This window comes from Heliconius melpomene, chromosome 6 (assembly GCF_056956725.1).
Source record: "Heliconius melpomene rosina isolate 202511_hmr_F chromosome 6, ASM5695672v1, whole genome shotgun sequence".
In the NCBI taxonomy this organism is placed as follows: domain Eukaryota; kingdom Metazoa; phylum Arthropoda; class Insecta; order Lepidoptera; family Nymphalidae; genus Heliconius; species Heliconius melpomene.
Genome location: NC_140394.1, coordinates 8,054,171 through 8,068,007, shown reverse-complemented (window position 1 = coordinate 8,068,007; position 13,837 = coordinate 8,054,171). Strand labels below are relative to the sequence as shown.

The window sequence follows — 13,837 nt, the reverse complement described above, 5'->3', positions numbered from 1 at the left end:
ATAGTCAACTCATGATTAATTGATTATTTTAAATAATTGGAAATTTAAAATAATTGGAAATTTTGTTCATTATATTTTCTCTTTGCTATTACTGAATAACTATCTATAGGAAATCCAAAAATGCACTCATGGTGAGACGTACTTTACCGTACCGTACAGTTTATTTATACCACAACAGAACACAATAACACATACACATATACCCTTTAGATATTTATTCTGTGGCGTACTGGTATAATATCAGATGTCAAACTATCAAACTACGATGATACGATCTTTTGAATTTTATTTGTTATAAGTTATAACTATTTCAAAATTCTCTTTGCAGTTTTAACAAAAATAATAATACAACAAAAATACAAGTTTTATTGTGTGGATTGCATATCCTATTACTATTTAACTGCCAAAGTTGAAAGTACTGCTAAAAATTATGTTACTTCAGGTTGAGTGAACTTTTTGAAATGTTCTCCAGTTCAAACAACTTAATTTCTTCTATAACTGCAAGTTCAAGAAAAAGTTATTGTGATACAAGTGAGTTTTTGAGGCTTACTTAAAACATCTACTTTTTTTGCCCAATTTGCTAATGACAGTTTGTAGTTTCAGATGAAGTTGGAATTAAACCTGAATTTTCAGTAAGGATTGTGGTTTGTGATCACTATATGTCACGGCCTATACCAGCAATAGATGTTAACTATTCTGAATTTAGAGGAACTAACATTAAACAAGTATTCATGATTTTAAGATCTTTAATTTTTATTTTTAAGATATTTTTATTTCATAAACATTAATCAAAATTGTTTTTTTACAATAATCAGTATAACCGTTAACATAGAACAGAACTTTAAAGACCCCATTGTTTATATATATTATTGCCAAGATTGGTGTAAAAACAATGGTTATAGGTTTTTTTGCTCTAGCAAAACAGAGCATAATCTCTTGAATTTAGACAGTTAACTAGAAAACGCTTAAACTAGTGTAACCTTTGAAATGTGGTATATAAAAGAATTGATGACGTTATAGGTACCAATATTACGAGTGTTTGGACCAACGCCGGAGGGATATAAGGCATGTGCACATATACATGGTGTATTTCCTTATTTCTATATACCATGCCCTACACCTAATCCAGAACCACAATTTTTGTATCAAGTGAGTTCAATGTAAATTAAAATTATAATTTCGAATAAATTTTTTATATATGTGATTAGTAAATAAAATTAGCTAGACATAACATGTTGACAGGTTAGAATAGTCTTAAGTATTGCTTTTAATTTATAAGGAACAACAAATACTTTAACACAATTAAATATTTGAGGCCAGTAGTGGCGCGAAAGAAACCTGAAAACTGTAAATGTGACTAGCTGTTGGTTCAATCCCCACTCGGGGAATTAAAATATTTTTTGTATAAAATTATATTTCCATTTCTTCACTCTGGTGTTGAGGCAAAGCGCGGCGTCACTGCCGCCACTCAACACGCAATGCCTCTAAAAATTGACGGAAAGTGGAGAATGGACTGTCATACACTAGGTTCCCTGCTATGTGCGGGATACAGCATGAAGCATGATTTATTTAATATTCTTTTCAGATTTCTGCCAGCCTTGACAAAGCTTTAAATATAGCTTTAAAACAAGCATCCTCTGCAAATCAACATGTATACAAAATAACTTTAGTGAAAGGACTGTAAGTGCTAAAGATCTTTTTTTACATTGATATATTTTATATTATATGCTAATATTTTTTATTTTATTGTACAAAATGTGTATAAATATGCTAAACTTTCCTAATGTGCATCTAACAACACAATACTAGTGGCATATTAGAAACATTTCATTATCCTCTCTATTTACCACACAAAAAATAACCAATATGTTATATATCAAATATATATAAAAAGAACACTTTTCCATTTTTGTTTTAATTGTATTAGGCTTTTATAGAATAGTTAAATTAGTGATTTTGTTAAAAGTGATGATGACAAAAACACTGTATAGTATCTTTTTTTAGAGCAAGTTAAATCTTTATTTTCTTCCCTTTTGAACCTTATATTTTGACATATCTGTGTATACATAGGGGCCATCGATGTATCTAATTATAATTCACAGTTTTCATATATTTAAATATTTTCTAGACCATTCTATGGATTCCACGATAAAGAACATCTGTTTTTGAAGATATTTTTGTATAATCCTGGCTTAATTAGACAAGCAGTGGAACTTTGTAGCAATGGCGCTATACTGGGTCAAGCACTTCAACCCCATGAATCCCACCTAAATTTTACTCTGCAATTTTTTATTGATTTCAATCTTTTTGGAATGAGTAGTATTGATTTGCAATATGTGAAATTTAGAAAGAATGGTATATCTCAAGCTAGTGATGACCCTATACAATCTTATGATGAATTTGGGCTTAAACCGGAAAGCAGTTGTTATTATGAAGTTGATTGTATTGCATCACATATAATAAATCGTCAAAGAGTTGGCAGAGGAGATGGTGTAGAGAATCCAGGCTTAGAAGAAGTATGGAATCAAGAACGAGAAAGGCGAAAACAGCTTAATCTTTCAATGAACTCTAAATCGTTATCGCAAGGAAGATTAGGTGTTGATGAAACAGAAACACATAATAAATATGAGAAATTAATTAATATGAAAATATCTAATTTAGATGATAACAATAAGCCAATCGTAAAAAGTGAAGCGAAAATAGAAATAATAAACTATCCAGCCGAAAGTAAAGAAAATTCACAATTACTTAATGCTACGGACGTAAGTAATCACATCCAAGATAATTCAGTTAACATAAGTTCAAATGTGACTTTAAGAAGATCTAGTGACATCTCCATGTATGATGATGATAACACATTAGTTGATGAAGATGTTGCGTTAAATAGTAGTTTTTCCTTTCAATATAGTCAAATTTTGTGTAAGTATGAAATCACATATTTTTTTATTTTTTTTACAATATTTGATAACAGTCAAAATTTTGCTATCAGAGTTAAGAAATCTAATTTTATATCAAGTTATATTAGGCCCTTAGCTTAGCAGAGGAACAATGTCTGAATGTAAACGTTGGCTGTAGGCTAAATCTCCACTCCATAGAATCAATTATTTCATTTGAATATTTGTATATCATAATAACAAATAAGCTACGATTAATATAAAGATTTTGTATATTTTGTTTAAGCGGACGGAGCCACTCGTGTATATTAAAATATAGACCTAAAAAAATCCAAGATACCAATACATATTTTGTTTCCAATATTAAAAAAGCTGTATAATATAAATTTTATTTTTTAGTGGACAATGAAGACTTAGAACTTGTGGATATGCTTCAAGATTTAGAAGAGAAACCAGTTGAAGTTGAAAATGATAGTGTAATGGGAACACCAGCCAACAATTGTGAAGATGAAAACGAATTAGATAGTGAATATTCACAAATATTTAATGAAGATACGATCCTTTTAGATCCTGAAAAAAGGTATGAAAAACAACAATATTATTTTTAATAGCTTTTAACGTTTTTCCGTATAGTTGGTAAGCAGAGACAACATAGTATTAAGACATTTCGTCCTGCAATTTAGTTCTTGTGACATTCTGTATTTTGCCTACCAGAGAGGAGAAATGAAAATAAACTAAATGTATTCATACTATCAATAGAGCCCACAACCGAAGTTACAGTCGGGTGCTATCCCACTGCGCCACGACGGCCTAATAAAAGTATTCTTATCTATTTGTTCTAGATATATCATTGGTTTCGTTATTACATTTTAATGTAATTTAAATAATATATTTCAGTTAATAATTACAGCATGAAAGAGAAAACTGAAGAAACACTTTCATGGCATGATTCTTTCTGGGAAGAAGTCAATATACCACAGTTAGATGGAACATGTGATGATGATCGTAAGACGATTTTTTTATATATCTTCATCATCTTGAAATACTTTTATATTCACAAATATTTTTTTGATAGGTTTATCAAATTATATGTTTACTGTCATACAAACATTTAAAAAACGGTCTTATTATTAAGTAAGTAAGGACATGGCGGTCATGACATATAAATGTAACGTAAAAAAATATTATTCCACTCCAAGGATAGAAAAATATTTTTGAAACATATAACTAATTTAGTATAGCATGAAGAAAAATTATACGTTCTTATCTAATGGAATTTTAGTTTATATTCGAATTTATACCTTAAATATTAGTTGGCCTTGCTCCTAAATTCCAGGAAAGAAAACAACATATAGCATATTGATACACTTTTGAAGTTTTGTGTATTTGTTTCAGATGTTAAAAAAGTTAGAAAAAGAAAAATGAGATCCTTCAAATTAGGTTTAACGCGACCAAAGGGCAAAAAGAAAACAAATGAAGTTGTTTTCAGCAATAATGATAATAACAAAAATGATATAAATAATGACGATGATATAGATGAAATAAATGTTTCGAGAGAAACAATAGATGATATTTCTAGTTTACATTTAAAAAAGAGTGTTAAGAAAGATACACAAACACCAGTTAAAAATATTATAAATGATGAAAGTAAAGTATCAATAACAGATTTAGTTAATAAAATTAGTTTTACAAGTAAGCATACACAGAATAATGAATTAGTTGTTAAATACGATACAGATAACAAATTTGAACCTCGGCCAGGCCCGTCTAAAATTATAGCGAAAAATGAATTATCAATATCTTTTTCTGATACATATGAATCATCACCCGAAGAAAATAAAATGGGTATTGAAAGTTTTTATGATAAATCCAGGTTTTTCGATTTGTCAGCAGATTTTACAGAACAAAATAGTCACGACAAAGAATTTTTAAGTACAGAAGTTAAAACAGAACAAACATTTAGTATAAAAAATGAAATAACTTATGATACAGTGTCTAATGAGAAGAACAAGTTAAATAATATAGTACTGACTCCGAAAATTAGGCCACCTACATTGCTTCATGTAAAATCTTCATTACATGATTTGAAAATACCAAACAATAAAAACCCAGAACCATATTACTCTAATTATAAAGATGCTGGCGACAAAATTGAAATTGGTCAAATTGTATTAAAATTGTCAAGTAAATTAGCTAAAGACCAGAAGCCCTTTGATAAAATACAAAATGTTACAAGTATAGAAGAATGGCGGCAATTACTATTTTTACAAAGTAATGAAATGTCTGAAGAAACTAAGCCGGAAGCTTTAAAATTGTTACTAGCTGGAAATAGAACGTGTGTATTAGGACCCTTAAAAAAACCTCCATTAAAAAGTGAAATTACAAAATGTATAGAAAATAATGCAAATGGAGCAAAAATTTATGAAACTTGTGATGATGATAAAATAGTAAATATAGATGAGCTAGAAAGCTCACAAGCGATTGGATTAAATGAACTTGAAAATAGCTTAAGTCTGGAAAGTGAAAAGGTTTGAAACTTTGCTAATCAAAATGAATTATGAATTTAATTTATTTATACACTGTATTCCGCATATAGCAACCTAATATCAAGACAATTCATTCTTCCATCATTGATCAACAGAGAAAAAAAATGCGGAAAGGAGTTTCTTGACATTAGGTTCCTCTACTCTGCTAAAGGGCTCCATTAGCATGAAGTTAAAAAAACAACACAAAACAAAATATATATTTTCTCATCTACAGGAAGGTTCTGATTTAAATAACACACTTCAAGTTACCATGCAACCTGATGGATCATATCTATGCTTTGGAAATAGTGAATGTAATAAAGAAACCACTTTTAATAATCCTACAGTTGAGGTAAACATTTCAATTTTAGTATTTAACTTACTTATATCATTGATTTTTAACGGACGCCGGACGGAGTGGCGAGTATTGGGGGAGGCCTATGTCCAGAAGTGGACCTTAAAAGGCTGATGGATGGATATCATTGATTTTTTCAAATTCATTTAAGATCTGATCTGATCTATTTCTGATATTTTTATGTAATTTTGAGACTATAAATAAAAATATAATTTGAAATAATAATCATTATTAATGTAATAAAAAAAATATATTTTACAGACTGACTTCCTTACTCTTATGTTATTAGAAGTCCATACATCAGTTAGAGGCGAATTGAATCCCGATCCAGCATTAGATCCAATACAAGCCGTTTTCATAGCAATTACAAATGATTGTCCTCCAAAGCATTTTTTACAAAGAAATATTACGGAAATTTACGTAGTAAATGAATTAAAAGATCCAAAATTCTTAGATAGATGTGGGATTAATAGTGAAATCCGTTATATCAGTAGCGAAAACGAGATATTAGAGAAAGTAATTGAAAGCGTTAAAAAACATGATCCTGATATAATGTGTGGATATGAAATAGAAGCTAGTTCTTGGGGTTACCTTCTGGAAAGAGCCCAAGTTTTAGGACTAGAAATGATTAGAGAAATGTCTAGAATAACGGAGAAAAATCGGCAAAAACGATACAAACACGACGAAAATGAAATGGAAGGTCGTGTTATTGGTAGAGTGACTTTCAACGTATGGCGATTGTTTCGATACGAATTGGCATTATCGAGTTATAGCTTCGAAAATTGCATGTACGTTATATTGAATGAAAGAGTGCAGAAATACTCTTACACACAGTTGTCGAAATGGTGGAACGAAGAATCTAGAATATTAAGGTGGATTCCTGTTGACTATTATATGACAAAATTAAATGGGACTGTTAGAATGTTAGAAAAACTGGATATGATAAGTATGTATTGCGTTACATTGTTTTAATTAGTTATGAGTAATTATTTTTCATGAAAAAAATATTTAAATATCGTTATGATTAATAGTTATATTTTATGTTATATATTACAAATTATAATTGAAGTTAAAATATAACAAAGCTTTTTCTTATTACCTACTGAAATTTCTGAGTTCATATTCTACTATGGTGAACAATTGTATATGGAATTTCAAGCAATAAATAATTAAAATAAAAATACAATTATATTATGTATTTTCAAGATCGAACATCTGAACTAGCTCGCCTCTTCGGTTTACAATGGTGGGAGGTTTTATCCCGAGGGTCCCAATTTAGAGTTGAATCATTGATGCTTAGGGCTGCAAGACCACTTAATTTGGTCGCATTATCACCCACTGTAAAGCAACGAGCAGCTATGCGAGCTCCTGAATGCCTACCATTGATATTTGAACCAGGTTAGTATTATTGCAAACTTTGTTTTTGGTTCTGTTTATTAGCTTGATGATAACTCTCACAATAATAATTAGGATTACACCCATATAACTGATATGTGAAAATACATTTTTTGATTGTAAGATAATGAAAATCTTAAAATTTGTTTTTGTAAATTTCATGTAAACTTTCAATATTAAGTTTTGAAATTTTGTAGTGTACCTTATGATGAATTACCATGTGATCATTTTTTTTCTACAATTATTGTTGGTACCATCAGAAATGTTCATGGATCTACTAATCCAAGGACTAAATCGTTTTGCAGAATCTCGTTTCTACACTGATCCAGTAATTGTGTTAGATTTCCAAAGCCTTTATCCGTCCATGATGATTGCTTACAACTACTGCTTTTCCACCTGCATTGGGAGGATACAAAATATTAATGGGTAACACAATTGAAACTTTTTATATTTAGTACTTACAGTTTTACATATCTTTCTAACGAAGCTAGTGGTTTTTATTTGATCTTATACTTTATTTATTATTACTAGATTAGATGGATTCATTATTAGTTATATGTCTTGGTTTTTCTATGATACCTAAACTAGGCTGAGAGCTAAGATATAACTATTTAAACGTACATATATACGTTACATCCTATGGGGCTCCCTTAATATTTTCCTTTTTCTTTATAGTTAAAAATTATCCTAGTGTTAAGATCTTCCATTTTCTTATTTTCCGCTTAATTTCGAGACATGGTTACGTTTAGCGTCTCAACTAAAAGCCCCGCTTTGTTACCCCAAGTAAAAAAGGAAACTACAACTATCGTGTTTGGGTAAATATTGTACTACCGCACTGCTATGCCACAAAGGCCAACATTTTACTTTCTTTCATATTTGTCATTTTTAACGACAAAAACGGAAGCGTGTTATAAGTTTGACGTGTCTGTGTATCTGTGTACTTGTATGTCTGTCTTTGGCTTTATAGCTCCTAAACGGTTGAACTGAATTTAATTTAGTTTTTCTGTCTGAAATGTGACCTAATCGAAAGTGTTCTTAGCTTTTCTAGTTATTTTTTTTCTTTTAGTGTCAGGGATAATTAATTAACATTTATAGTAACTAACATTCTGTATTATACAGTTTATTATTTACGTTTTAGAGATGCACCATACGAATTTGGAGCTTGGCGTCTACGTATACCACAACCGAAATTGGAAACCCTTATCAAAAGTGGCTTAGTACATTGGTCTCCAGTAGGTGTAGGTTTTATTAAACCGTCCGTCCGTCGCGGGGTTTTGCCTTCTTTATTGAGAAGAATATTGGCAGCGAGACAAGCCGTGAAAAAAGGCATGAAACTGCAAACTGATGAAGCTGTCAAGAAGGCAATGCATTCTAGACAGTTAGGTGTGTTCATTATTTTTACTGAAATTAAATGAAATGTCGTTTTTTAAATGAGATTTTTACATGCAGTTTTAAATCGTCTGTAAATTTAGTGTATGGAAAGCTTACGTTCGTTTCAGTTAGTTTTGATTTTTTTTAATGTAAAAATACATGATATGTATTTCGTTTCTCCCTACTCGTGTTTAAAGTTTTATGTGTAACTTTGAAATTATATATGTTTGTTATTAAGCTAATTAATTATAAAGGTATATATAAATTTTATACACATTTTAAGGAAAACGAAAATTAAAGTCTTTAAAATCTCCACCGCTTAAGACTTCATAACACCATTCTGCACACTTATTCTCCGTAAGCTCTGAAATTGCGTTACATATTAAAAATTAAAAAAATCATACACATATTCTTAAACATATATTTTTAGGTTTAAAATTAATAGCGAATGTGACATATGGATATACAGCAGCTAATTTCAGTGGGCGAATGCCATGTGTAGAAGTAGGTGATAGCGTCGTAGCAAAAGGCAGAGAAACATTACAACGCGCTATCAAACTTGTACAAAATGGCCATTGGAATGCTAAGGTACTAATTTTATATAAATTGAAATTTATATAAATATAAATTATAGAATATTATTGAGTCCGTGGCGCAGTGGCACGCGTGACTTTAAGACGATGATTGTGGATTCGATTTCCATTCGGCGGATTGAATTATTATCTATATATATAAAAGGACTTGTCCTCACTGACTGAGGTAAGACGCACGCACAGGCGTAACCGCTGTGCGTAGAAACGTTAAATTTGGACAAAAGTTTACTTTCGTAATCTGGACATCCACTAAGAAGGGATTTTGAAAAATTTTAACCCTAAAGGGGTGAAATAGGGGTTCAAAGTTTGTATGGAAAAAAAATTAAATCGGCACCGATTTTAATAAAATTTGAAATTTAGATTTTTAAAAGTATTTCATTGAACACATGTTTCATGGGTTATTAGAATTCACCCTTAAATACGCTAGCGAAGCTGCGCGCGTCCGCTAGTCTATATATATAAAAGGACTTGTCCTCACTGACTGAGGTAAGACGCACGCACAGCCGTAACCGCTGATGGTAGAAACGTGAAATTTGGACAGATGTTTACTTTCGTAATCTGGACATCCACTAAGAAGGGATTTTGAAAAATTTTTACCCTAAAGGGGTGAAATAGGGGTTCAAAGTTTGTATGGAAAAAAAATTAAATCGGCACCGATTTTTATAAAATTTGAAATTTAGATTTTTAAAAGTATTTAATTGAATACGTGTTTCATGGTTTTCTAGAATTCTCCCCCTAAGGGTGCAAATAAGGGGTAGAAAGTTTGTATGGAAAAATCTTTAAAACGCCACCGATTATTATAAAATTTTAATTTAGACTCTTAAAAATATTTGATTGAACATGTGTTTCATGGTTTCCTAGAATTCACCCCCTAAGGGTGCAAATAAGGGGTTGAAAGATTGTATGGAAAAATCTTTTAATCGCCACCGATTTTTATAAAATTTGAAATTTAGACTCTTAAAAATATTCCATTGAACACATGTTTCGTGGTTTATTAGAATTCACCCCTAAATTCCGCAAGCGAAGCTGCGCGCGTCCGCTAGTCTATTAATATAAAGACACGCAATGATTCGAAAATTTGGCAGAAATTGGAGAACAGAGCGTCTTAACACTAAGTTCCTTCTGCCTGTCTTACTATATGCGGGACACAGTGTAAAAAATGATATATGAATGATATAGCATTATATTGTTATAATCTGGAGTATATTACCCATTGAACCCACCCAGCTAAATTAAATGTCTCACAAGTTCTCGCTAATTTACGCTTTCCCTGTAATATTTCTGAACATTTTAAATAAAACTATTTATAAAGTTTGAAAAAGTTGGGTTTTATAAAATATATTTTCGAATATCAAAATATACGCGATTAATTGGTATAAATTAATAAACATTTTTTTTTATCTTAGGAGTATACTATCGCCTGTAAATGTTTGTTTATCACCTGAGTTTATTTATTTTTTACTATATGTTTTTCTTTGTACTGATGTAAAAAAATTGGTTTATTTCGTTTCTAGGTTGTATACGGAGACACAGATTCTATGTTCGTGCTAGTACCAGGCGGTACTCGAGCTGAGGCTTTTGAGATAGGACAACAGATAGCTGACGCAGTTACCGCGGACAATCCATCACCGGTTTTGTTAAAATTGGAAAAGGTAAGTGAATCATTGAATTTTTAATATTTATTACGTAACACTATAACAAATCAATACTTAGCATTATAAATTTAAAGATCTAATCTTAGAAATTACTGATTCTAATTTACGTGTAGATTGTTTTTTCGCATATGGTTGTTAAAATACACTTTATTTTGATATCTATTAATTATGATATAATATTTTTCAAATCCATTATACAGGTTTACCAGCCGTGTATATTACAAACGAAAAAACGATATGTTGGTTACATGTATGAAACTGTAGATCAAGAGAAGCCAATATATGAAGCTAAAGGTATAGAAACTGTTCGAAGAGATGGCTGCCCCGCTGGTGTAAAGGTAATATAAACAAAAAAACTGGTAAAATATGCGCTCACGTACCAAAATTTCTGTACGAATTTTATGATCGATCGTAAAAAGTTGACAGACAAAAAACAATCATTTTTTGCTTTACATTTTCTATAAATTGATGTACCAATATTTAACCAGCTGTTCTTAAAACTAAAATTGACATCGGAATATCGAAATTCTTAAAAAAAAACATCTTGTGAAATGATTTCATGTACATCCCCCTTCACTTGAATAGGTCGAATTACCCATAACTGTGTATATATGTATAATAATCTCTTCTTGTTAAAGAATTCATCCAAGTTTTTTCTATTTAAATTTGTCTGTGTCTCTTCAAAAAAAATAATAATACATGTACATGTAAATGAAAATTATTTAAAACTTGTTTCAGCTGTTGCAAAAGGCTCTATGCGAGTTATTCGAAACCGGTGACATGTCGCGTGTCAAACAGCATGTTTACAAAATATTGACTAAATTAGCTGATGGTTCTTTATCGTCGCAAGAATTACTTTTTACAAGAGAATACCATGGTGCTGCGGGGTACAGGCCTGGGGCTTCAGCCCCGCCTAATGAAATAGCCAAGTAATAAATTGTTTTATGCTTCTATCGTATATTATTTGTATATAGCATAGGTCTTTGCAGTTTTTTGCTTGATAGCACAAGAGAAATGAATTATTTTATTCTGCTAATTCAGACGTATTGTTTCGTTAATTGGGCAATGCGTGGGAAACTCAGTGTCTTAACTCTGAGCATTCTTAGCGGAAAAAACTTAATAATTTAATATTCCAGACGAGCATTATCACGTGATCGTCGCAGTCTACCTCGTACCGGAGAGCGGGTATCGTGGCTAGTGTGTGCGGGGGCCCCCAACACGCCGCTAGTGCGCCTGGCGTACACCCCCCGGGAAGTGATGCGTGAACCCGCACTCACCCCCCACGTCAGCTATTACGTGACACGCGTGCTGTTACCACCTTTGCATAGGTGTCTGTCGCTGCTTGGAGTCGATGTGTTTAAGTGGTACTTGTTGATAATAGTATTATGCTACTAATTCTACTTTATATTAGAAATGTGAATGTTTGTAATTATTGATGTTTCTTCCACTTTCACACAAAAGCTACTGAACGGATTTTGATAAAACTTAACAGTAATATAGATTTTTTATGTACATTTTAGCTTCATGCTGGGAATCTAGTGTTAAGAGACTTCCGTTCTTCACTTTCCGCTCAAAATATCGTCAAAATTCTGGAGGCATCGTATGTCGAGTGGCGGAACCCATGCCGCGCTTTGCCTCGTTACTAGAGCGAGTAAATGAAAATATTAATATATCGACATATCCGAAGAACCATGTTCTATATACTTCTTTGCTAATAGGACATTATTCTTTGGATGACTCGATATATTTCATTACTTCAAGTAGGAACCTGTCGCATTTACAGTCGCATACTTGTACTTCTGCGCCACGACGACCTCAAGTGTCTTTGTGGTTAAATTATTAAATATTATATTTAAAATGGTTTTAAGTTATTAGAAAATAAGTAGAACCCGAAACATAATTCCTATAAAAATATTTTTCTATTTAGGTGGCAAGAGATCGGTTGGAACCGTGAAGCGCAAATCGAAAGAGCTACCACCGGCGGTATAGCGCGGTATATGCAGCGGGGTCGATGTGCGGTGTGCGGTGCGAAAGGCACCAGAGCCCTCTGTCATAGTTGTGCCTTGAAAAAACAAACGTCAATGGCTGTTATATTGTCTAAACTAGATCGTGATCACACTCATATGGATTATTGTTATCAGGTAAATTTTGTTTAATATCTGAACCAACTACAGTCCGCTAAGTCTAAGCTGAGCTTTGTATTTGTGTGAGTGTTCATGAATAGTGGGGTGTGACGTTACTTGCTTGGCCTAAACCATGTTATACTGCTTTTTGACAACCACCCTACATCTCTTGTACTGTTTCATTTTTAAAAGTAAACTTTATAATAATATTTTATTAAGTTCCGTTTGAGGTCATCGTCACCCAGTATTTGAGCCTTAACAAGGCGATTGCGGGTTGGATTCGCCCTTAGGTAATTAATTATTTTCATTCAATACCCAACAAAGAAAAGAAAAATCTTATAAAGTGGGGAACGGAGTATCTTAACACTAAGTAACTTGAAAAATGTACTGTTTTAAATTTGTTACAGATTTGTAAATCATGTTGTGGGCATTCACAATACTTAAAATGTGAAAATACGGAATGTCCGGTACTTTGGCGTAGAGTATATACGCTACAGAAGTTGCATCAGACTCATGACATCGTAACAAACTTACCTCCAGTTTACTTGGAAGAAAGTCTTATATGAAATCATGAAATGCAGGCCAATTGAATTTTGTATTTATTTTATAATGTAAATAAAATCAATTAAAATATTTTAATTATTTCTTGTGTCATCCTTTTATCCTAAATATTAATCTGGTTAATAAGATCTGATTGTATAGATTTTTCTTGGTTTCTTTCTGATTTATCTGTTGGGCTGTTTTCGACATATAAGAATTGAACAGAACAGAATAATACACATCGATCGAATTATAAAAAAAAATGTGGTGCGTACAAAAATTTCACGGAAAATTGACTATAAAATGAAAATTGTTCATTTTTTAAAGAGGCAACAACTACATATTTTTACTAGTTTCATGCCTCTCCCGCAAACAGAAAGATAGGT

The 13,837-nt window shown here is 31.5% G+C and overlaps 1 protein-coding gene across 2 annotated transcripts; it reads left to right on the top strand.

Moving 5' to 3' along the window:
- The first annotated feature begins 229 nt into the window (after positions 1-229).
- Positions 230-13,553, top strand: PolZ1 (DNA polymerase zeta catalytic subunit). Of its 2 annotated transcripts, XM_085186659.1 has the most exons (20): positions 230-531; positions 598-725; positions 1,021-1,149; positions 1,586-1,680; positions 2,129-2,919; positions 3,294-3,474; positions 3,805-3,899; positions 4,290-5,422; positions 5,655-5,771; positions 6,036-6,720; positions 6,981-7,172; positions 7,475-7,595; positions 8,308-8,552; positions 8,971-9,128; positions 10,648-10,785; positions 10,989-11,126; positions 11,527-11,717; positions 11,925-12,152; positions 12,716-12,929; positions 13,319-13,553. In XM_085186659.1, exons 1-20 carry the CDS (start codon positions 462-464, stop codon positions 13,475-13,477), a joined length of 5,208 nt encoding a protein of 1,735 aa, XP_085042785.1. In that variant the 5' UTR covers positions 230-461; the 3' UTR covers positions 13,478-13,553. The 2 variants fall into 2 exon arrangements, with proteins under 2 accessions (XP_085042785.1, XP_085042786.1); XM_085186660.1 differs by lacking the exons at positions 230-531; positions 598-725; positions 1,021-1,149; positions 1,586-1,680 and having other exon boundaries at positions 2,625-2,762.
- Positions 13,554-13,837: the final 284 nt, after the last annotated feature.